The sequence below is a fragment of the Takifugu flavidus genome, chromosome 7 (assembly GCF_003711565.1).
Source record: "Takifugu flavidus isolate HTHZ2018 chromosome 7, ASM371156v2, whole genome shotgun sequence".
NCBI classification, from domain to species: domain Eukaryota; kingdom Metazoa; phylum Chordata; class Actinopteri; order Tetraodontiformes; family Tetraodontidae; genus Takifugu; species Takifugu flavidus.
In genome coordinates this window covers 784,771-810,256 of record NC_079526.1, presented here as the reverse complement: position 1 = coordinate 810,256, position 25,486 = coordinate 784,771, and the positions used below count along the sequence as shown (strand labels likewise).

The 25,486-nt window shown below is 44.2% G+C and overlaps 1 protein-coding gene across 4 annotated transcripts in view; it reads right to left on the bottom strand.

Annotated features, from left to right (window-relative positions):
* The window catches only part of LOC130528251 (inactive N-acetylated-alpha-linked acidic dipeptidase-like protein 2), a 350,820-nt gene that overhangs the window by 115,382 nt on the left and 209,952 nt on the right, over positions 1 to 25,486 (bottom strand). For all 4 annotated transcript variants that reach the window (XM_057037405.1, XM_057037407.1, XM_057037404.1 and 1 more), the window contains one exon: positions 19,981 to 20,239. In XM_057037405.1, coding sequence (XP_056893385.1) covers positions 19,981 to 20,239 — 259 coding nt within the window. The remainder of the gene's footprint in view (positions 1 to 19,980; positions 20,240 to 25,486) is intronic.

Here is a 25,486-nt window from a genome sequence, read left to right as displayed (position 1 = left end):
TGTCCCCCAGCAGCCTGGGCTGGATGGTGTTGAATGCACTGGAGAAATCAAAAAACATGATCCTCACGGTGCTTCCAGCCTTCTCCAGGTGAGTGAGGGAGGTGTGGAGGAGGTACAGTAGATGACCACATCGTCCACCCCGATGCTCGGCTGGTAGGCGAACAGCAACGGGTCCATGAAGGAGCTCACCAGTGGGCGCAGGTGATCGAGGATGAGTCTCTCCAGCGTCTTCATCAGATGAGACGTCAGAGCTACCGGCCTGTAGCTGTTGAGCTCCTTGGGGTGCGGTGTCTTCGGCACTGGGACGATGCAGGACGTCTTCCACAGCTGTGGCACTCTCCCCAGCTTCAGGCTCAGGTTGAACATGTGACTGAAGATCCCACACAGCTGGTCTGCGCAGGACTTCAGGAGCCTGGAGCTGATGCCGTCGGGACCTGTCGCTTTCCTGGCCCTGTTCTTCTTCAGGGCCTTCTTCACCTGGTGTGGTGTGAGGGACAGGCTGGAGCAGGGAGGTGTTGGTGGGGGGGATGGGCATGGGCCAGGGTGTGAAGTGTCAGGTATGTGCAAGCTGAAGGTCATGAGAGAGGGGGAGGGAGGACAGGAGGAACAATGGATTGCGGGCACAGACAGTGGCGGGGGTAGCAGCAGAGGAGACTGGGCTGGGGGAGGGGTGGGTACCTGATCAAATCTATTGAAAAACAAGTTCAGGTCGTTAGCCCACCCCTGGTCACCCACAGGTTGGGACTTCTGCTCCTTGAAGCCCGAGATGGTCTTCAGTCCCTTCCATACGCCACAGATGTTGTTCTGTTGTGGCTGGTTTTCCATCTTCCTCCTGTAGTTGTCTTTCTCCTGTCTGATCTTCCTCCTCAGTTCCCTCTGCACAGCCTTCAGCTCTTCCTTGACTCCAGACACAAAAGTCCTCTTCTTCTCCTTTAGGAGGGCCTTTATGGTGAGCAAACACCCCAGTTTAAAAGAAAATGGGTTCAAAAGAGGCTATGAGGGCTGGCAGAACAGTTTGCACTTCAAGATGGGCAACAACAGGACCAAACTGAGCAGAGCTGGTATAAAGGATGTGGCTGTGAATTCAGGGCAGCATAACAGGACCAATCCAGAGGGTGCAGCGTTCAGGGCCAACATCAAAAGACCCAGAAAAGGGGACGTTAACTTCCTTCCCAACTTTCCCCATGGAGAAACAAGGCAGACATCAGAGGACATCAATGGAAAGGGACATGATATTAATCCATCAACATATGGCACATACGTTTGTGAAGTCGTGAATTTAATTCCTCCAGTTGCTGAATTGAAGGAGAGATGGCGTGCACTATTTTGTGAAGCACAAATGAGTAAAAATTGACAAATAATGTTTAAAAATATGAATATATCACTAAAGTCAACTTTAGATTTGAGTAGTTTCAGTAGGAATGTCTGTCTGAAAAGCACAGTTTTAAAAATAAGCTATACAGATGAACTTGTTTGTTTTTTGTATTTCTTTCAGCTTTATAGTGAATTCCATAGGATCACAAATCTAAATCTGCCATCTACGTTCTATGCTTCACTTGACAAGTACACCCCTCAGCTGCTACAGCTCTACAAGAAGAGCAGGACTGGCATTTTTGTCCAGAAGATGGAAGAAATTATGATGGCATTTGAGGAACAGGGATTTTTTTTTTTAAATTCATGCACTACATTTCTGAATGTGAACAATGAACACTAACATCCCCTATGCATATGGTGTCTTTGTGCAACAGGACAAAAATTATATCTGCAGCCCGAACAGCAGCCCTGGCCGGTCTACCACACTACCTCAAGGAGGATTCATCAGAAGTCTTTAGAACACGCAAAGCATCTGTGTGTTCTTCTTGTCCATGTAATTACCAACCAAGCATCGAGGATCACATTCCATTCATTTTGTAACGTGGTTCAAATGAGGTGTCATCATGCAGATGAGACATGCAGAGAGACAAAAACAGTACTTATTGACAGTAGCAGTAATTTGTAAATCTACAAAAATAAAACCATTCATTGCCTCCTGAAGCTCTTTGTATAGAAAAGTAGATAATCAAACCTAGTATTTACCCTCGTAACATTTTCATAGAAATACAGGGAAAAGCTTTGATATCAAAATCTGGAAGTGATATTTTTTTTCCAAATCACCAGCCTATTAAATATGCTTGATTTGTAAAACTGTACTAACACATTACTTTGTCCTTTTTGAGGATGAGTTGGAAGCAGCCCACGACAGTGCAGTGGCTCTGGTGGCAGTGGTGAACGTGTTTGAGGTAGTTCAAGTTCTCTTCAACACCCAGCATGTGTCCATTGTTCTTGAAGATATGGTTGTCACTTCACATAGATCATGGGCTGATGCACTGGTTGTGTTGTTTACATTGATGTATGCACTGCATCTGAAGTACCCGGAGAAACTCAGGGATTTTAGTCATGTGTTCTTCCTAATTCAGATGGTTCCAAATGCAGTTTTCTCACACCCCTCCCCAACTCCCCCACTTCACAGAGCTTTTCACCATGCTGTACACTATTACCTTTCTTTTGTTTATTCAAGTCTAGTTTGAACTAGTCTGAGAGCTGTTGTTTTCTGCTTTTCAGGTGCAGTCTGAACTGTGTGCGTTACATACTTTATAGGTTTGGGACAGCAGCTGTCAGTAACTAGGATTGTTCAAGTATTTAACTTTAAGTTAAACCAACACACAGTTTACCAATAGTCTCTCCTTACAAAGAAAGAGGAAGTAACACAATACATTACCATGTTATGTAGACTCCCTGTTATTCTTACTGCATGTCACTGTGATTCTTGTGTTTGTCTTTTACTCATGTTGTAACCACTTCAAATTCTTCTAGCACATTTTTTTTTTACTTTTTAACAGAGGCATAGACAACACATTGAGAAAAGAGTCAAACTAATGGATATACATGGACAAATTTGTCGTGTTAAGTATCAGTAACAAATGTGGCTGATTTCTTACAGTCAGATGCTGTTTTATCACAATATGCTGTTTACTTGATCGATCTGATAACTTCACATTTCAGAAAATGATGAATATTTTCATGTGTTTTATGTATTATTCACTGCTATAAACTCCCTATTTTAAAAATGTACAAAAATCAATCTGAGAGATAAATCAACAAAGAAGAAAACAGATAACCCAAATAATTAGGGCAGATTTTAAAATTGACCTCAAGGACCAGCAAAGCAAATCTTTCCAACTCATTCAAGACATTGCCACAAGGGAGAGTCATCTTTTATCTTGCGTCAGATGATGGATGGCACCCTGCAGCCACTGCAGGCAGCACCAAGAGGGATTCTTAAAGCCAACATATGTTGGAGTTCCCTGGGTGCTGCATCCACTGGGATTTTAGTCATGTGTTCTGCCTAATTCAGATGGTTCCAAATGCAGGACACATTTTACAGCTGTTCATCTTTAGGGTACATTGTGATGTACTTTACTGCTTGAGCTGAAAAGGTTGTGATTTTGTAATAAGAATATTTAAAAAAAATCTCTTCCTCGCCCTCCTGGGCGGTACCTCCTTCCTTCAGACTTGGGTCCTGGGAGCCTGAGGGTTCTGCGCAGGATCTTAGCTGTTCCTAGGACTGCGCTCTTCTGGACAGAGATCTCTGATGTGGTTCCTGGTATCTGTTGGAGCCATCTACTCAGCTTGGGTGTTACTGCCCCTAGTGTCCCAATCACTACTGGGACCACTGTTGCCTTCATGCCCCACCTTCTCTCCATCTCCTCATTCAGCCCTTGATACTTCTCCAGCTTCTCTTGTTCCTTCTTCCTGATGTTGCTCTCACTCGGGATTGTTACATCTATCACCACCACTGTCTTCCGGTGTTTATCCACCACCACTATGTCAGGCTGGTTGGCCGTCACCATCTTGTCAGTCTCGATCTGGAAGTCCTACAGGATCTTGGCCAGCTTGTTCTCCAGCACTTTCGGGGGTGTCTGCCACCTGGACCCTGGGACCTTCAGTCCATACTCAGTACAGATGTTCCTGTACACTATGCCAGCCACCTGGTTATGCCGCTCCATGTATGCCTTGCCTGCTAACATCTTGCACCCTGCTGTGATCTGCTGGACTCTCTCAGGGGCATCTCCACACAGTCTGCACCTGGGGTCTTGTCTGGTATGGTAGACCCTGGCCTCTATTGCTCTGGTGCTCAGGGCCTGTTCTTGTGCAGCCACGAGTAGTGCCTCTGTGCTGTCTTTCAATCCGGCCTTTGTCAGCCACTGGTATGTTTTCTCGATATCAGCCACTTCCTCAATTTGTCGGTGGTACATTCCATGCATGGGCTTGTCCTTCCATGATAGCCCCTCAGGTTCCTCCTCCTTGGTGGGCTTTTGTTGCCTGAGGCATTCACTCAGCAGTGGGTCAGTGGGGGCCATCTTCTTGATGTATTCTCGGAGGCTTGTTGTTTCCTCCTGGACAGTAGTTCGGACACTTACTAGTCCTCGGCCCCCTTCCTTTTGCTTTGTGTACAGCCTCAGGACACTGGACTTAGGGTGAAACCCTCCGTGCATGGTGAGGAGCTTCCTTGTCTTGATGTCAGTGGCTTGTATCTCTTCCAGTGGCCAGGGTATTATGCCAGCAGGGTATCTGATTACTGGCAGGGGGTAGGTGTTTATGGACTGGATCTTATGCTTACCATTCAGCTGACTTTTCAGGACCTGTCTTAACCTCTGCAGGTATTTGGCTCCTAGCTGCCTCCTCATGATTACCATTTGCCTGCGGGATCCCCAGGTATTTGTAATTGTCCTGCACATCTGTGATGTTCCCTTCAGGTAGTTCAACTCCGTCAGTAACGATCACCTTTCCCCTTCTAGATATCACCCGCCCACATTTATCTAGCCTGAATGGCATCCCGATGTCTTTGCTGTAGATCCTAGTGAGGTGAATCAGAGACTCGATGTCACGCTCATTCTTGGCATACAGCTTGATGTCATCCATGTAGAGGAGGTGGCTGATGGTTGTTTCACTTCGGAACTGGTACCCATAGCCATTCTTGGTGATGATCTGGCTGAGGGGGTTTAGGCCTATGCAGAACAGCAGGGGGACAGAGCATCTCCTTGATATATGCCACATCAGATGCTCACCCGCGCAATTAGCTTTGAGTTGGCCTCCAGAGTCGTGTTCCACAGCTTCATGGAGTTCTGGATGAACTCCCTTAGTGTGCTGTTGATGTTATACAGCTTTAGGCACTCCAGTATCCATGTGTGTGGCATTGAGTTATTGGCTTTCTTGTAATCAATCCCGGCAGTGCACAGTTTGGTGTGCCGCGTCCTACAGTCCTGGGCGATTGCCCTGTCGACCAGTAGTTGGTGTTTGGCACCTCTGATTTTGTTCCCTATGCCTTTCTGTGCTCTGCTCATGTATTGATCCATGTGCCTGCTGATCTTAGCCACTATGATGCCTGATAGGAGCTTCCATGTGGTGGTGAGGCAGGTTATGGGCCGGTAGTTGGACGGTATTGTGCCCTTCTGGGGGTCCTTCATTATGAGGACTGTCCGGCCTTGGGCTAGCCACTCTGGGTGTTCCCCTGATGTTAGCAGCTGGTTCATCTGTGCTGCCAGGCGTTCATGGAGTGCAGTCAGCTTCTTAAGCCAGTAGGCGTGGATCTTATCGGGCCCTGGTGCTGTCCAGCTCTTCATTTTGGACACTCATGTTTGGATGTCTGCTAAGGTGATGACTACTGGGTCTTGTTCTGGGAATTGGCTGTGCTCAGCTTGTAGGTCTTGCAGCCATTGGGCAGTAGTGTTGTGCGTTGCCTCTTTCTCCCAGATACTCTTCCAGTATTGATCCGTCACTTCTCTTAATGTTGCCATGATTATTGCCTCTAGCCTCCTCCTCCATTGGGCCATTTGCTCCTTATGGCTATTCATGCTCTTCATCTTATAGCCAAGCATCTGTAGGATTACCGTTGCCGCTGCATACATCAGCTGATTGGTCTCAGTGATGGTAGTGGTAGGGATGGTTGACAGTGCTGTGTTTAATATATACTGTATATACTGTATATATACTATATATATATATATAGTATATATATACTATATATATATATATATATATATATATATATATATATATATATATATATATATATATATATATATATATATATATATATATATACTATATATATATAGACTGATGTCATTCTCATACTCCTGCTGGAGCAGTAAAGCCAATGTCAGGAGAGGTTGCTAGTACACATCACATCTACCACTCAAAGTCCTTGCAATTGTTACAGCATGGTTCTTCTTTTGTGTGTGCTCTTGCTTCTGTCTCAAAGCCATGGTTAGCTTCAGCCAACAGTCATTTAATAGAAGGCATCATGGTACAAGCAGGCTGCAATAATAGGATGGTGATGGATGAAGTTGAACCTACAGTGAGTCCCCTCGTCAAATGGACAGGTGGATAGATTGAGAACAAGAGACAGAACAACATGGAAGAAAGGCAGGGAGAGGACAGAGGGGGGGGGGACTTTAATATGTAGAGAATTGCTCCAACTTTTTACCTGCCCTCAGGCCAGCTGGGGCTCCTGGGAATAACAAGCATCTCCTTCAACCCCTTGTTCTGTTCTGTGGATGCAGAGAGCTAAAATCCACCAAAGCTTGGGCTTTTCTTGTGTGTGTGTATTTATGTGTCCGCCTTTCATTTTTGTTTACTTTAGCGTACACGCGAAGCCAAATTATATTACTACTACAGTTAGTGTATTTTAACCCTTTAAATGGTACATTTGTAATGTAGACAACGCATTTTTGATTAATTTTTATTCATTTATTTTTTCAGATATTCTAAAATGCACACGTCAATAATTGGACATGAAACTCACAACTATCTATCTATCTATCTATCTATCTATCTATCTATCTATCTATCTATCTATCTATCTATCTATCTATCTATCTATCTATATCTATCTATCTATCTATCTATCTATCTATCTATCTATCTATCTATCTATCTATCTATCTATCTATCTATCTATCTATCAGGTGCCAGCCTGCCTCAAAACTTCAACCATCGTCCATCAAAGAAGCCACGGATCACTGGGCTTAACGACTACAGACCTGTGGTGCTCACCTCTGTAGTCATGAAGTCCTTAGAGCGCCTGATCCTGCCACACCTCAAGTCCATCACCACCCCCATCCTGGATCCACTGCAGTTCGCCTACAGAGCTAACAGATCTGTGGACGACGCGGTCAACCTGGCCCTTCACTCCATCTTGCAGCATCTGGACTCCCCGGGAACCTACGCGAGGATCCTGTTCGTGGACTTCAGCTCTGCATTCAACACCATCCGCCCCGCTCTGCTACAGGACAAGCTGTCCCAGCTTAGTGTGCCTGACTCCCTCTGCAGGTGGATCACTCACTTCCTGACGGATCGGAGGCAGTATGTGCGGCTGGGAAAGACTGTCTCGGACTCCGTCACCATCAGCACTGGATCACCCCAGGGCTGTGTACTTTCCCCCCTGCTCTTCTCCCTGTACACAAACTGCTGCACCTCAAGCCACCAGTCTGTCAAGCTGATCAAGTTTGCGGATGACACCACCCTCATCGGGCTCATCTCCAATGGCAACGAGACTGCCTACAGGACGGAGGTGGCTGGACTGGTGTCCTGGTGCGGACACAACAACCTGCAGCTGAACGCTCAGAAAACAGTGGAGATGATTGTGGACTTCAGGAAAGTCACAGCCCCTTTGAAAGTGATCGGCTACAGGCTTCCATCCATCCAGGACCTGTATATCTCCAGGACCCGGAGGTGTGCAGGTCGGATCACGGCCGACCCTTCCCACCCTGGTCACGGACTGTTTTCCCTCCTCCCCTCAGGCAGGAGACTACGGTCCATTCGGACCAAAACCTCCCGCTACATGAACAGCTTCTTCCCCTCTGCCATCAGGCTGCTGAACACCAAGTGACTTATCACTAAAGCACCATGTACAGCAGCCAGTCGGACTCACGAACAATACATTACTCCTGCATTGACCTGCACTATTTCTTACTATTTATATATATACTGTATATATGTCTTATTTTATTTATCTTATTCTAGTGTTGTCTTCTTTATGTTGAATGTTGCAGCGTCACACCAAGACAAATTCCTAGGTTGTGTAATACTGTGTATTACATGAACAATGGCAATAAACCTGATTCTAATTCTAATCTATCTATCTATCTATCTATCTATCTATCTATCTATCTATCTATCTATCTATCTATCTATCTATCTATCTATCTATCTATCTATCTGTTGGGGAGAAAGTGATCAGTTTTCTTCCTGTGCTGTTGCCATCAGGGGAATGAGACGGAAGCTTCAGTTTACTTGCTGCAAGGGCAACCACACATCTGAAGTTTGGGCTACAAGTGTGGGCCCTGGTGAGGTTTATTTTTATAGTAGCACACGAACATGTAAGATTACAATAAGCGTAAGCGTCACATGATAAAGCATAAGCGTCACCGTATAAAACAAAGCATGATATATACAAAAGGAACATATAAGGAAATGAGGGATGGAGTGTCACAGGATGTTCAGATTGTCCCCTTCTATCCTGAGGTTATAGAACATCAACTAAAGTAGGTCACAGGGTTCTGCACATGAGTGATATGAACAGTTTGAACCTATCACTATCTATCTATCTATCTATCTATCTATCTATCTATCTATCTATCTAGAATATAAGAGGATTATCTAAAGCTTGTGCAATTATTACATTTTGTCCCCTTACATGCACACATACACCCAGAGCCATATACAGTAAACCCACAAGCAGAGAGCCTTGGTGAAAAGGGTCAAGAGCAGCAGAGCTATATAGTGTCTTTTAACTTGGTTCTAAATGTAACAATAGGTGACATCTTCAGTTTAGGTCATGTTGCCATGGTAACAGACTGTGCACATATTTCTCTGAAATGTAAATAAATGAAACAAAATACTTCTTGCATTGTCCAATTAAGTGTGCAACGAAATTTGATGTCAAAAGTGGGATCAGCGGTGCAACCATGAGAGAATTTGAGAGTGGATATTCAGCCCCAGACAATGGAGCTGGAAAGACTGAAATATTTGTCAGGTCAGGTTCTCGTAGAGTTAAAAGTGGAACAGCTGGAAGAGGTTGGTTGGCCATGTAAAATATCCACTGGAGAACAGAAAATGAAGCACTCACTGATCAGATAAATAAGTGAAGATGAGAAGGAAGCTCTTGATTTTCTGGCCCTTTTTATCACTAAAGCTAATGGAGTGAGGGAAGAATATCAGACAGAGGCTATAAAGGAGAAGGCCAGCAGAGATGCTGACTCATTTCCCAGCCTTCAAGAGAAATATGTTCCGCTCCAACTAATATATATGACTTCTCTAAAAAAATTATAAGAAGAAATTGCCCAATTGATTAGATTGACAGAAACCCAATTCTGAATAACCCACTGCACTACTAATATAGCTAGCTGAAGTGACAATTCACCGTGGCTTTAAAATAATGTCCAGATTGGAGAGAGAGCCCAGAAAAACAAAGTCATATTCTACTATGGTCCATCAAATTGAGATGGAACAGAAATGAAATCACTGTGAGCCAGAAATGTATGAAGCAGTAGTCAGAGCAATAAGCCAGGCCCATGTCTTCCTGATATGTTGGAAATCAAATCAGATCTTACTCTTTCAAATCTTTGGGCCATTTTAAAAGTGCATTGCAAAAACGGATCAAATGATCTTTACCCTCAGTTAATAAACATTACTCAAAACAGTGGTGAGTCCGCAGGGAACTTTCTATTCAGGGCAATAGAGCTGAAGGAAAGGCTTCTCTCCTCATCCACAGAACCTGTTGCAGAGGAACATTACAGTACTGACCTGATCCAGAGGGATTTTTTTTTTAAAAAGCTGTGGGTAAAGGACTGACCAATGATAAACTAAGACTTGCTGGGATGATCGGGCAGTTATTGGGCATGTCCTGATTGCTAAAACTGTTGGGATGTGGTGGTTTGATCTATTTTCCCTTGTTTTTCTGGTGTTACCTTGCTCTTTGTGTTCTGTTTCTTGTAAATTCGCTTTGACTCTGCAGGCTCGGCATGGCTGACCCAATTCTCCAACCCTTCCTCCAGGGTTCCTCCCCTTCCTATTTCCTCAATAAGACCTGTGGTATTAACTCCTGCTCTCCCTCCCATCCTCTGCCAGTTCATCATTCAATCGTCAGTCATAAATCACGTACCACTCCAGCACTGTTTTTTTTTTTTAAAGAAAACATTCCAACCGATTTTCTGGATTCCCGTTTTTGATTGCCCTTTATTTTGGCCTCTAGCTCTGCCCACTATGCCCACCCCTGTGTTGCCTGTCTGCCTCCCAGCCCCTGATCATTCTGCTTCTTGAGTTGTTTGCTCTAAATCTTAATCTTAATCTTTAGAGCAAACAACTCAAGAAGCACATTTCAGTGACCTGTCTGGCATACACCCTAACTGTATGGATTCCATAGACCCCACTTGCAAACTTCTGTCCTCTCAGGCAGCCTTGTTTGGACGACATGACCAGCCGATCTGGGTTAAGAGTTAAGCTGCCAGGGCTCCGGTCTCTCTCTTCCAGTCTGTAACTTTGTCTTCTATGGAGGCTTCAGGTCGTACTTCATCCCTCAGAGACAATCACGTGAGTGACCTGGATCTGTTTTGGGGGAATTGGATAAGTGTTAAGGTTTTCTGCTGCAGTGTGGATTGGTTTTCCGTCAGTGGCCGCTCTCTTTTTTCTCTGACACTGCTAAGATTTAATATGTTCTGGAATTGCTTCAGGTCAGAGTTTTGGCCTGGACTGAGGCAGTGAGCTGTGCCATAAATCTCAGTAACCTGTCATCCTCTGATTTAGAAACAAAACGTAACTGTTTTTGACCACCCCAGTCACAGTGGCTATGCTTCAGCTTCTGAATCTCCAACTGGAATGTGGTTCTGTGGCAGATTACAGAATTTTGGACTTTGAATTTTGGACCCTCTGAACTGCACCGCCTTATATCCCTCACCATGAGAATCAATATTCGCCTCCGCGAGAGGTGTGGGGGTCAGTCAGACGTCCCGCCGAGGAATTTGATCAGGGCAGAGTCTCGGTGAGAACGTCACTCACCCACTGACACTGCGGTTCAGTCAGGTAATTCAATTCAATGCAGAGCCCCATCTGCAGAGGAAGAGACAAAGCAACTGGGATGAGGCAAATTAACACCACAGGAGCGACGCCACAAGATCAGAGCTGATGAGTGCCTATTCTGTATTGTGGGCAGTCCATTCACTTTATATTTTCCTGCCTGGTCTGTTCAGAAGGGAAGGCTGTTGGTCAAGGCCTCCCTCTAAATACATAACATTACTCTTGCCTTACAAGCTCTCATCGATTTGAGCGCTGAGGACAATTTGATTGGTCCTCGCCAAACAGCTAGGCTGTAGATTAAAAGGGCTGAAGAATCCCATTCCTGCCCTTGCTTTAAATGACAAGGTCTTCTCTGAGGTTACACATAAGACTGTTTCCATATCCCTGGTAATCTCCAGTAACCACAATGAGTCTGTCACATTCCTTTTAATCTTATCACTTTAGGCTCATCTTGTTTTGAGTTACCCCAGACTTTCTCTCCATAACCCTCACATAGACTGGATCTTGTAAACTCTTCCCTTGCTTTATTCAATCAGTAACCATGAAGGAGGTCATCAATACCTCAGCCCTAAGAGTATTCTTGCCATCTAATATGAAGGTCCATCCTGTTTTTTACATCTCTCAACTCAAACCGGTATCTTCCTTTTAGAGGTCTTTGGCTGTGGCATATTAAATGGGCGGTGAATCTGACACTGATAACATTTTCAGGTTGGATTGAAGCCAACCTCAGGTTACCCACCAAGGAAGTAACACCTGTTGAGCTTCCAGTACAATTGCTAGTCGCCTATGAAGATGGAGTCGCAGAAGAGCTCATCATTGAGTTCAATGTGATTGAACACTGACTTGCGAGAGGCATAGCTCCACCCCAGGTTGTAACTGAGATTGTCAGAACAGAATTTTTATTTGACAGCAATCAAGCTAAGGTGTTTCTAAAAGTGATAAAGAATGGGGAAAATGGACTAGGTCATCTTCAAGATTAGATCAGGTCAAAGGAAATATTGTGTATCTAAAGTGAGGTAATTTATCTTACATTACCATCCCAGTTACAAATAATATAGTTCATGAAATTGTCTGCACTCTATAAATTCAAATCAAATCAAACCATCTTTGTTTAAATAGCATCTGTTGCATTATAAAATGTCTCTAGGAGCTCTACAAAATCCCAGAGCCTGACCCTCAACAAACAACAGTGGGAAGAAAAACTCCCCTTTAACAAGAAGAAACATCAAGCAAACATCAAGCATCAAGCAGGACCAGGCTCATATGTTGGGACCCTCCTGCTGATGGCTGACTGGACAGAGAGGTAGGAGAAGGGCAGAGGGGAGATAGAAGAGTTTAGGCAGAGACCGTTGTTGTGAATTTCTTTTGGTGGTAGCCAAGATTTGCTGATGAGGAAGGAATGTTCGCAGACACCGACTTGGTTAGCATAGATGTTTATTGGAGAGAACAGTCAGTTCTATCGGACACTGCAGTTTGCCCAAGGGAGGTTTCGCGGTCCCGTTGGTGAAGAACTCCGAAGTGTTTACACCAATAGCTCCTTCTTATACAGTCAAGTAAACACATTTTTCTCTGATGACCTCATGATACACAATATAGCAAACCCAATGGCATAGAGTTCAGTTAGTACCAAAAATGGGAGTACTTGAAAGGCTCCATGCTACACAACAACTGGGACTCGATGTATTGCAGATGACTGACCGCTGGAACAGTGTCAACACAATCGGCCGATACCTATCCACTGACTCCGAAATAACCCGCACCTGAACGTGACCCCTGGGGCCATTTTGTAATGGGGGGTATCATGCCAACAGGTGAGCCTTGGCCAGTCCTCCACCTCACCCTTAAACAGAGGTGGTGGACTAAGGCACTTTCCATCACCCAAGTACAATGAAGTCCACTCTTTCCACCAACAATCCAAAAGTTCACACTGTTTCACGAGATTGCTGGGTCACCAAATAACCCAGCAACCAAAGGGGAGGCACCCATCGAGGAGAAAGTGAGGTCAGCCACTCAAGGGCAGGTCGACTCCATCACCTGCATTCCAGATTTTGCTTGTTTGCCCAAGCCCAAGGTCTGAGGTTCTGTATGGCTCATGGCTCTAGACTCACCTGTCATGCTGATATCCAAACAATATGGTTTCTTATCAAGGACCCCAGTTTGCATCTGTGTTCTGAAAGGAGTTCTGCAGCCAGCTTGGAGCTAACCTTTTCCTTGGAGATACACCCTCAGTCCAATGGCCCAACAGAATACTTGGTGTAAAAGGATCCTGCCTCGTGGTCAGAGTCTTTACATGAGAGCCTCCTGGTTCTGGCAGCTCCGCTTCCCTTGCCTCCTTGTCTCAGTTATGGTGGTCCACTGTATCCCTCATTTGCTACGGGCACGTTGTAGGAGAAGAGGATGGTTGTTCATGGTGGGGTGGGAGGGTTATGGACCAGAGGAAAGATCCTGGGTCCCAACTCATCATATCTTGGCTTGGTCTCTCATTGCCGCTTTCAAACTGCAGCATTCTAAGCAGCTTACAGGGATGCCTTCACTTGTTGGGACCAGCACGTCTTCTCTGCTTTGCCATTCAGAGGTTGCTGATTTAATGGGGAAGGTGTCTGATGATGGAGGCCAATGGAAAATTACGTCTGCATTGAGATGATTTTTAAATATGTTTCGTCTTCTTTTGTTTTTTCACTTTCGGGGTAATGGGGAGGGTACACAAAGGGTGAAGGCATAGTATACCCCTGGATGAGTCACAGATTCATGGCAGGGCCCTATATGAGCATTTGTGGGTTCAAGGGTACCTGGGCAATGCTTTAAAGGTGTTCTGGCACCTCCCCCTACTACGAGAACGCCTTCCATGTTATGTCTGCCCTAGGGCTCAAACTGAGATGAGCTCCAGCTCCCAACAGACTGAGCTATGACCACCCTTTTATAATACACTGCTCCAAAAAATTAGAGGAACACTTCAAAAACACATCAGATCTAAATGGGGGGGGGGGGGGGGGGGTGATCTTGAATATATTTTTCTGATAAAAAAAAAAAAGTATGATGTATTAGTAACAAAATGATGCCACATAATTTGATAGAAATGAAAATAATCACCCTATAGAGGGGGGAAATCAAAGACACCCCAAAAATGAAAATGAAAAAATGATGCAGCAGACTGGTCCATTTTGCCAAAATGTCATTGTAGCAACTCAAAATGATTAGTTTGTGTGGTCCACGTGCTTCTACGCATGCCTGACAAATTAAATGGTCCTGTCCAGCTCTCCTGTCTCTTGGAATCTCCTCCATGCTCTTGAGACTGTGCTGGGAGACACAGCAAACCTTCTTGCAATGGCACGTTTTGATGTGCCATCCTGGAGGAGTTGGACTAATTGTGCAACCTCTGTAGCGTCCAGGTACCACACCATGCTATCAACAGAGATGTTGATCCAAGCCAAATGAATAACTACAGTAGTAGGAAGTCAGTCAGTAAAACATCAGCCAAAAGAGATGAGGAGGGAAAAAAAGTATCAGTGGCCTCAACCTGGAAAGCCATTCCTGTTTTGGGGGGCTGTCTCATTGTTGCCTCTGATGCTCCTGTTGTTGATTTCATCAACAACAAAACAGCAGAAACTGATTAACACCCCCCTCTGCTACTTAAGTGACCAGATAAATATCCCAGACGTTTGACTGATTAAAAAGTGTTCCTCTCATTTTTTTGAGCAATATATTTATCTTTTCCTTTCAGATGTTCTTTCCGTAGTTGACAATATGTGCAAAGGTTTTGGAGCTTTTTCCTGCAGGGGGCCTGGAGGAGCCAATAATTTGTTACTGCCGGTGCTGCAGGTGGACGCACCTGCCTGCAAGCTCTATCAGCCACATATGGACGGATTGCCTGTCTGCCAGCGTTCGAGAGTTATCGTGTTTTCCATGGTAGATCTGATTCCTGTTTCTTTGTTTTTGGTTTTACTCATAACACTTCTCCCTGCTTGTTCAAGGTCTCCACACTGCCCTGTTGGAGGGAAGAACGCACAGGACCTGACTCCCATGTCTGCTCCACACTGGACCTCTCTGTGCGCTCCGGAAAGCTGGAAGAGTGCTATTCCTGTTGTCCAGGAGGACTGTTGACCTGAGCTCTTAATAAAGACTTGTTTTGGACATTATTCCAACTGTGCTTTTCCTGCGCTCAGGTCCAGGAGCAAACCGAGACCTAACACCCTTATCTGAACAAGAACCTTGTTCAATCTTCATAATTTGATAATCACATGAATGACTTGAGAAAACGCCCACAGCGTTATCAAAGTGAGGGAGTGAAATTAACATCAAGAAAATGGGAAAAGAGGGGAAACTCCTGGGGAGGCAGGTCACAAAATTTGGTAAAAAGTTCACACATTGGACCATGGATACATTTTCCCCTGTGAAGATTGTAAAACCAAGAAACCCCAACATGGTTTGAGGAAATAAGAAAGCTAGTAGGATTCATCTGATACTACAGTGATTAGAAACTTCTAATGGATTGCAAAGCCAGTCTACAATCTTCTCTTTTCAAGGAAAAAGAACTGATAATGGGAACCACAAAGGCAGAAAATACAAAAACAAAACACAAAGCTAAAAAGTGCAATTACCATGATCTAATAGAATAGTGTAATCAGCTGAGCACAAGCAGGTATATTGGCTGTTTATTGACTTCTCTCTGCTGCCAGTTTTAGGATGTCCTGACTTTGAGCAGCCATTAATTCTGCACTGTGATGCTTCGCGAGAGGGGTTTGGGGTGTTGCTTTACCAGAAACCACATGGAGGTCTGCTGGTGATCACCTACGGGTCAAGGACTCTAACTGCCCCTGAGAAAAACTACTAACTTCATTCTGGAAAATTCGAGTTCCTTTTCCCTGAAGTGGGCCATATGTGAGAGGTTCCCTGGCTACTCTTACTACCCCCACCATTTATAGTGGGCACTGAAAATAACCTCCTCACTTACTCACTGTAGCCCAGATGAATGCAACCATAGAGCATTGGGTCACTGAACTTGCTGACTTAGTTTTTTATTAGGTACTGGTGTTGCTGATACATTAAAAACTGCACAGAAACATGAACATGAACATGAATGAAATGTGTAAGTGAGGTATTTGTTGAAATAGTCATAGGGCACAGACAGGGTTCCATAACCTTTAGTTTAACGGCAGTGTTAGCAAGCCTGGTGGTCAGGGTTGGGGGTTGTTGTTCAGATAAACATGTGGCTGTACACAGCTACTCCTCCACAAGAGGTTTCAAGAACTAGAATGTAGGGGACTGCAGAATGCTTTCTTATATTGGTCACACATGCAAAGGGATGTTAAGCATTACATTGTACAGATGTTTAAAAAAACAGAATAAGCCAAATAAGCTAAGACAAGCTCCTCATCTCAAAATTAGCATGGTATTTGCATTTGAGCTGATTGGTGTTGACATCCTACACTGAGAAAATGTAAATGTCAGACCTAGTTCTGCAGGGATAGAACTAACCCTAACCAAATACATCATGTCTTTTACTTGAGAATATATTCTGTTCTCGTGAACTCAATTTTGACTCCTATCACGCAATGACATCAAGACTGACAAGAATTTCAGAATGTTGGGACACTATTTCATTTTTGAAAATAGGCATGGGGATTTAAAAGAAAGCTACCCATATATATATATATATATATATATATATATATATACCGACAAATTGAGGAAGTGGCTGATATCGAGAAAACATACCAGTGGCTGACAAAGGCCGGCTTGAAAGACAGCACAGAGGCACTACTCATGGCTGCACAAGAACAGGCCCTGAGCACCAGAGCAATAGAGACCAGGTGCAGACTGTGTGGAGATGCCCTTGAGAGAGTCCAGCAGATCACAGCAGGGTGCAAGATATTAGCAGGCAAGGCATACATGGAGCGGCATAACCAGGTGGCTGGCATAGTGTACAGGAACATCTGTACTGAGTATGGACTGAAGGTCCCAGGGTCCAGGTGGGAGACACCCCCGAAAGTGCTGAAGAACAAGCAGGCCAAGATCCTGTGGGACTTCCAGATCCAGACTGACAAGATGGTGATGGCCAACCAGCCTGACATAGTGGTGGTGAATAAACACCGGAAGACAGTGGTGGTGATAGATGTAGCAATCCCGAGTGAGAGCAACATCAGGAAGAAGGAACAAGAGAAGCTGGAGAAGTATCAAGGGCTGAATGAGGAGATGGAGAGAAGGTGGGGCATGAAGGCAACAGTGGTCCCAGTAGTGATTGGGACACTAGGGGCAGTAACACCCAAGCTGAGTAGATGGCTCCAAAAGATACCAGGAACCACATCAGAAATTTCTGTCCAGAAGAGTGCAGTACTAGGGACAGCTAAGATCCTGCGCAGAACCCTCAGACCCCCAGGCCTCTGGTAGAGGACCTGAGTCTGAAGGAAGGAGGCACCGCCCAGGAGGGCGAGGAAGATATTTTGCTTTTATTGTTTACCGTATTTTCACAACCATAAGGCGCGCCGTATTATAGGGCGCACCTTCAATTAACAGCCTATTTTAGAAATATTTTCATACACAGGGCGCACCGTGTTATAAGGCGCATAGCATAGAAACTGCGTAGTGCCTGTGGTTTCATGACGCGTTCACTAGATCGAGCGGCGCTAAAAGGAATGTCAATAAAACAGCCAGATAAATCAGTCAAACTTTATTAATAGAATACAAACCGTCGTTCTCACAACTCTATTCACTCCCAAAACGAATAAACAGCTGTTTTATTATTTTTCCCGAGTGACGTAGTGTTTTCGCGTAACACAGTTCGTTTAATAACAGCGAGTTATAACAGGCAGTGCAACATTTTTATCACAAGTGGATAGTGGAGTTTAATAAATCTTCGATTCAGTGCAACATTTTTATCACGTAGTACCGTTGCGGTAAATCAGACGTTAGTGCAAACACAATATACGGTAACTCGAACTCTCGAAGTAGTGCAAAGCGATAGCAATATAACAATAGCAATATAACAACGTTGTTCAAACGGTAATTTCCATATTCACAGTATGACCAGCCTTGTTAAGTTGTAAACACACAAAATAAACACGTAAAGATCACTTTATCAGTTCATTCCTCATCCAGGAATCCCTCGAATTCTTCTTCTTCGGTGTCCGAATTGAACAGTTGTGCGAATACGGCGTCCAACATGGCCGGCTCCGTCTCGTCAAAGTCGTCATCAGGGTCGGTGTCGCTGGTGTTGTCTGGCATTTCAGTGACAATCCCTGCCTTCCCGAAAGCTCGGACCACGGTCGATGCCCAGGCATTTACGATCCACTGGCAGATAGTGACGTATGACGCTCGGCGCCGTCTCCCCGTCTTGGTGAACGTGTGTTCGCCGTTCGTCATCCACCGCTCCCACGCAGTTCGCAGTCTAGCTTTGAATGCCCCGTTGACACCAATATTTAGCGGCTGGAGTTCCTTTGTTAATCCACTTCTTGCTTTGTTTCCTCGGAAGCTCCGTTGAGTCTTCTTTACCTGGCGCAGGTCGTCTTGTTGCTTCCTCCACTTCCGCACCATTGATTCGTTCACGTTAAATTCTCTTGCCGCTGCTCTATTTCCGTGTTCAACTGCGTGACCGATAGCCTTCGGTTTGAACTCTGCGTCAAAAGCGCGTCTCTTGCAAGGAGCCATTTTGGGGTCTTTACAGACAGAAATGGTTTGGGACTGAATTTACTGCTGTTACCTCGGCCACGCCTACTGACTACGGTAGCCGCGATTAACCAATATTACCGTAATCCATACAAAAGCCGCTCCGGGTTAAAAGGCGCACCGTAGATTTTTTTAGAAAATTCTAGGCTTTTAGGTGCGCCTTATAGTCGTGAAAATACGGTATTTGGTGTGGTTTCACATGATGCTGTGATTTGTCTCCTGGAAAAAGATCAATTCTTGGTTTGGATATAATTACCCTTTATGTCGACAGGGCGAATATATCCTCGTGTTGTGGTTACAAACTATTAGCACGGGTGGCATGTTCAGTTAATGTTGTGTTGCCACAGTAACCATGGCTAAAACACATGAATTTCTCTTGCAGGTAAGATGATGTAAATTATACCAATGTTAGTGGTTACACATGAGAGGAGGAAAAAATGGGGGAGGAAAAAGTTAGCTATTGTCTCCTCACTGAAGTCTCAGTAATCACAGCTTTGCTTGAATTAGCAACAAAATGACATGTGTTAGGAACTCTACTTAGAGAAATGTGTTCTGACTGTAACGATTGTACCCAACTGGAAAACCGTTTGAGGTGTGAGAGCAGCAGTCATGTTGTATGGGTTGTGTTAAATTAGGGTTTTAATTAGGTTCTAAATGTTATGACAGGTGGTATGTTTAGTTTATGTTGCACATGTAGTTATCTTATAAAAAAAATGAAAATAAATGAAAGGAAATATTCCTCCCTGTGTTGTTCAATTTTATTTTGGAGAAAAATTGAAAATAAAAAATAGAAAAATACTTTCTAACCTTTCCAAATATTGCAAAAGATTCGATCTGTTTTGTTGTTTAGTTCATTTCCTGTTTTATTTTGATAGTCTCCTGTATTGTCTCTGTGTTTACTTCCTCCCTCTATGTTTCATGACTTACCCCTGCGTGCTGTTGCATCGTTGTATTCTCCAATGACTAACACTTATGACTACTAAGGCGCTAAGAACAGTAGCCAGACACTTTCTGCTGGACCTTGAACAAATGTGACTGCAGGAGCTGTGGCTGTGACCTTGACTACTGACCCTTTAATTGTCGGCAGTTGTTGAGACAATATGTAAATAATGAGTGGGAGGAGACGAGGAAGAGGAAGTGGCGACGAGGGCGAAGCACACTTTGGCTTAAAAATGCAGTTAGACAAGCAGGGCACAGTACCTGCACGCTTCCAGATGCAGAATAAGCAGCATAGGGGGATTCCTGGTCATTGAATCCACGCTGGTCGCATGGGATACCATAAGGCAGGAAACACTGGTGGCTGGACCTGTCAGTGATTGTGTTTGGTGTGGAACCAGGAAGGCTGAGCAGGACTGTGTGATTGGACATGTGAACTTCGTTCAGACCAAGCCCCACCCACTGCCTGTAGAGGTAGCTGGCTCTGACGTCCTCACTTTTCTCTGAGAGGCTGGAAAAAGACCTGAAAGGAAGCAGATGTGTAAGGTTACAACAAGTCTCCAAATATACATCTGACTTTTACCCTCCATGTTTCAATTTGGATTTTTTTTCTCATTAAACTCTAAAAGCGGAGAATCTGATGTTATTTAGGAGGACATATCAATTGTAGTTGAAGAACTAACTAGGTTAACTAGGCTAACAAGGTCATGGCTCACAAGTCTACTGACTATTTGACATGAACCTGGACTAAAGATTGAACTGATTCTAAATTCAGCCTAAACACGATTAATCATTTATGCCCCACAGGATTACTGTGAACTTGGCATCACACATTCAGACACACATTGGACAAGTATCAAGAACTACAGTCAATAAACACAATCTCAAACGCGCCATGGATATATTTCAACCTTGGGCTTGTCCTCATTCGATTTTGGAGTTCAAATTGTTGCAAGAAACAAACACCAAGTCAAACTCCTTGTATGTGTAAAAACGTACTTGGCATTAAAGTTCTTCCTACTCCTTACTCCTTAAGTCAAGACCGCTGTTACCAAAAACCACTTAGTCTTTTCCTTCCTGCAGTTAGTATTTCTGGAATTGTTGTTTTGCTACCTCATCGCCCATTCTTACTTGTGAAGGTCAAGTTGGTTGGCCTGCTGACACTGAGCACTGGTTTAAACACAAAAACAAGTCTTTAACTCAGTTTCTGTCACTGCTTCTTAATGTTTAAATGATTGATCACTTGTGTGTGTTGTATTCACGTTACAGTGATCCCTCGCTATATCGCGTTTCATCTTTCACGGCTTCGCTGCTTCACGGATTTTTTTTGCGAGTCGTTCATTGCAGTTCTCAAATATAATCGAAGGTGGCATATCCGTTTATAAAAATCTTCTTGCTCAGAAAAAGAAAGAGCGCCAACAACTACCCATAACAATGTTCTTCTCTCGGAGAAAGACTCCTGCGCCTTCAGTAGAAACAGACGCTACAGCGGAGCGGAGTCAGGACGAAGAGGCACAGCTGGGACTGTGAAATACACGAGTGACAATGTTTCCAACCTTGTATTACTATATTAAAATTATTGTTTTAAACAAATTTTGGGCTTTAAAACAGGTTTTGATTTTTGGTTTCATTCTATAGTTCAGTATTGCATTGTAAAATAATTAAAAAAAATAAAGCTGACTACTTCACGGATTTCACTTTTCGCGTGTTATTTTTGGAACGCAACTCCCGCGATAAACGAGGGATCACTGTACTTAAAATTTGAACACTTGAGACATTCTTGTCACCTGATAACAACAGTGCGAAACAACCCATATTAAACAAATACAGGGCTCCGCCGACTATTAACATTAGCATGGCCTCACTGTCTGTTTCACTCAGTGTCTTTTTCTGTTCAGTGTGTGAAATGTTTAGTTACTCCTCTGCCTCCTTTAGTGAAGGGAATAGGTGCAGAAAGTGTGGTTTATTTACGGCTATGGAGGCGAGACTTAGCGAGCTTGAGACGCGGTTCCACAGCTTGGAGTTAGCTGGAGTTGCGTCAGGTAGCCAGGGGAAGCTAGCTGCTGCGGAGCTGCCTAGCATAGCTACAGCTAGCGGTCCCCCGGCAGCAGCCGGCTAGCCAGGGCGGCTGGGTGACGGTTCGCAGGAAGCGTAGCCCAAACCAAAGGCCCACGGTGCACCACCAACCGCTTCCCGTGGCTAATCGCTTTTCCCCACTCGGCGACACACCCGCTGAGAAACTGACCCTGGTAATTGGCAACTCTGTTTTGCGCTACGTGAAGCCGACTCCAGCGACCATAGTCAAGTGCATTCCGGGGCCCAGAGCAGGCGACATAGAAGCAAATTTAAAGCTGCTGGCGAGACGTAAACGGAATTTTGGTAAAGTTATTATTCACGTTGGAGCAAACAACACCCTCATCAGTCGGAGGTCACTAAAATTGACATAGAGTCGGTGTGCAGCTACGCAAAAACGATGTCGGACTCCGTAGCATTCTCTGGTCCCCTCCCCAATCTGGCCAGTGATGAGATGTTTAGCCGCATGTCATCGCTTCGTCACTGGTTGTCACTGTGGTGCCCCGAAAACCAGGTGGCCATTATAGACAATTGGAGCACTTTCTGGGGAAAACCTGGTCTGATTAGGAGAGACGGTGTCCATCCCACACGGGATGGTGCCACTCTCATTTCTCGTAATTTGGCTAATTTTATTAGACTCAAAGTGACCTGACAATCCAGGGTCCAGACCAGGATGCAGAGTTGTAGTCTTACACGCCTCTCTGCTGCTTCCTTAGAACCCTCATCCACCAACAATATTATATTTAACGCTATAGAGGTAGCCTCTGTTCCACGGTTAAAAGTTCACCAAGCACAGAGCAGGGGAGCGGTAAAGCACAAGTTGGAGAAACTAATATCACAATTAAATGTGGACTGTTAAATATTAGATCTCTTTTGTATAAATCCCTGTTGGTCCTGATAGCAGATCATCACATTAATTTATTTTGTCTTACTGAGACCTGGCTTCAGGGGGAGTGTGTTAGCTTAAATTAATCTACTCCTCCTATCCATCTTAATTATCATATTCCTCGTGTTACTGGTCGAGGAGGGGGAGTGGCAGCAATATATCACTCCAAGTTATTAATTAATCCTAGACCAAAATATGGTTCCAGTTCATTTGAAAGCCTGACTCTTGGCATCACCCATCTGAACTGGAAGGCAGAAAAGCCACTTCTTTTTGTAGTTGTATATCGGCCCCCTGCTGGGCCACATTCAGAGTTCCTATCTGAGTTCTCTGATTTCTTATCTGACTTGGTCCTTAGAATGGACAAAGTCATTATCATTGGAAACTTTAATATCCATGTAGACATTGTAAATGACAGCTTTAGAAATGGCTTCATTTCATTACTTGAGTCACTCCAGCAGATAAACCAACCAATTCATAACTTCAACCACACCCTAGATCTAGTTCTGACTTATGGTGTTGAGGTAGAACATGTGTCAGTGTTCCCTCAGAACCCACTCCTGTCAGATCATTCTTTGATCACTTTTACATTTCTGATTAAGGATTCTTCTATGCTCAGAGCACAGTCTTACTATAGCAGATGTCTTTCAGATAATGCTATAGCTAAGTTTAAGGACGTGATCCCTGCTCTAAACCCAGGACCAATGTGTGTTTCCCCAGGGATCAGTCATTATAATCTTAGCCCTGCTGAGGTTGACTCTATTGCTGAAGGTGCAGCAACCTCACTGAGAATCACGCTTGATTCTGTTGCCCCCCTGAAAAAGAAAATAGTAAATCAGAGGAGGTGTGCCCCCTGGTATAATTCACATATCAGGACCCTCAAGCAGAAAGCACACAGACTAGAAAGGAAGTGGCATTCTTGTAAAATGGATAGCTATCATGTAGCCTGGAAAGACAGTCTGTTAGTTTACAAAAAGGTCCTCCGTAAGGCTCGAACAGCTTATTTTTCTTCTTTAATTGAGGAAAATCATAAAAACCCCAGGTTTCTTTTCAGCACTGTGGCCAAATTAACCAAGAGTCACAGTGTTTTAGATCCACGTATCCCTTCTTCCCTTAGTGGTGAAGACCTTATGAGCTTCTTCACTGATAAAGTTCTAGCTATCAGAGAGAAAGCTAACCAGGCCATCCCAACAACTGGACCATCACCATATGTGCTGACTGTGGGAACATACAGGTTCTCCAACGAGCCCTTAAACTCCTTCAGCCCTATATATTTTTCTGAGGCGTCATTGCTAATTCAGAAATCCAAGACCACCATGTGTCTTTTAGATCCCATCCCAACACACCTGTTGAAGGATGTTTTACCATTGATAGGCAGTTCTATCCTGGACCAGATCAATGGTTCTTTAGTGACAGGTTATGTACCCCGGTCCTACAAGGTGGCAGTGATGAAGCCGTTGCTAACGGCTTTAAAAAAACATCACTGGATCCTGATGTCTTAGCAAACTATAGGCCGATATCCAACATTCCTTTTATCTCTAAAATTCTGAAGAAGGTGGTGGTGACTCAGTTACTGGAGCACCTGCAGAGGAACAGCCTGTTTGGGATGTTTCAGTCAGGCTTTAGAGCTCACCACAGCACAGAAACAGCACTTCTTAAAGTTACGAATGATCTTCTTATAGCTTCAGGTCATGGACTGATCTCTATGCTGCTTCTGCCGGACCCCAGTGCTGCTTTTGATACAGTTGATCACAGCATCCTGTTACATAGACTGGAACATGTGATTGGGATTAAAGGGACAGCCCTAGACTGGTTTAGATTGTATCTTTCTGATAGATACCAGTTTGCTCATGTCCATGGCGTTCCCTCTTCATACAGTAGGGTTAGCCATGGAGTTCTTCAAGGTTCTGTACTTGGACCAATCCTCTTCACCTTGTACATGCTTCTCTTAGGAAACATCATTTGGCAGCATGGAATAAATTTTCATTGTTATGCTGATGACATTCAGCTCTATCTATCCATGAATCCAGAGGAGACAGAGAAGTTAGGGAAGCTTCAGACCTGTCTTCAAAACATAAAGTCTTGGTTGTCTTCAAATTTCCTCCTCCTTAACTCTGGAAAAACCGAGGTCATGGTGTTTGGTCCTGAACCTCTCAGGGATAGATTAGATCACATGATCACTCTAGATGGTATTTCATTAACATCTAGTCTCTGTGTAAGGTATCTTGGAGTAACTTTTGATCTAAATCTCTCCTTCAACTCACACATTAAATTAGTCTCTAGAAGTGCCTTTTTTCACCTGAGGAACATCACAAGGACTAGAAAACTACTGACCCACCATAATGCTGAAAAGTTAGACCATGCATTTGTTATTTCCAGGCTAGAATTCTTTATTATCAGGGTGTCCAAACTCCTCTTTAAGAAGCCTCCAGCTGATCCAAAATGCTGCAGCCAGAGTTCTGACAGGTATTGACAAAAGAGATCACATAACTCCTGTACTGGCGTCTCTTCATTGGCTGCCCATTAAATTTAGAATAATTTTTAAAACCCTTCTTTTGACCTACAAGGTCCTCAGAGGCCTAGCTCCATCCTACCTGGAGGAGCTAGTCACACCTTACCAGCCCAATAGACCGCTCCGCTCTCAGAATGCCGGTCTACTTGTGGTCCCCAGAGTTTCGAGGGGGGCTGAGCATTTAGCTACCAGGCCTCCCTGCTATGGAACCAGCTCCCTGTCCAGGTATGGGAGGTTGACTCCATCGCAACTTTTAAGATTGGGCTTAAAACCTACATCTTTGAAAAAGCTTATTGTTACTA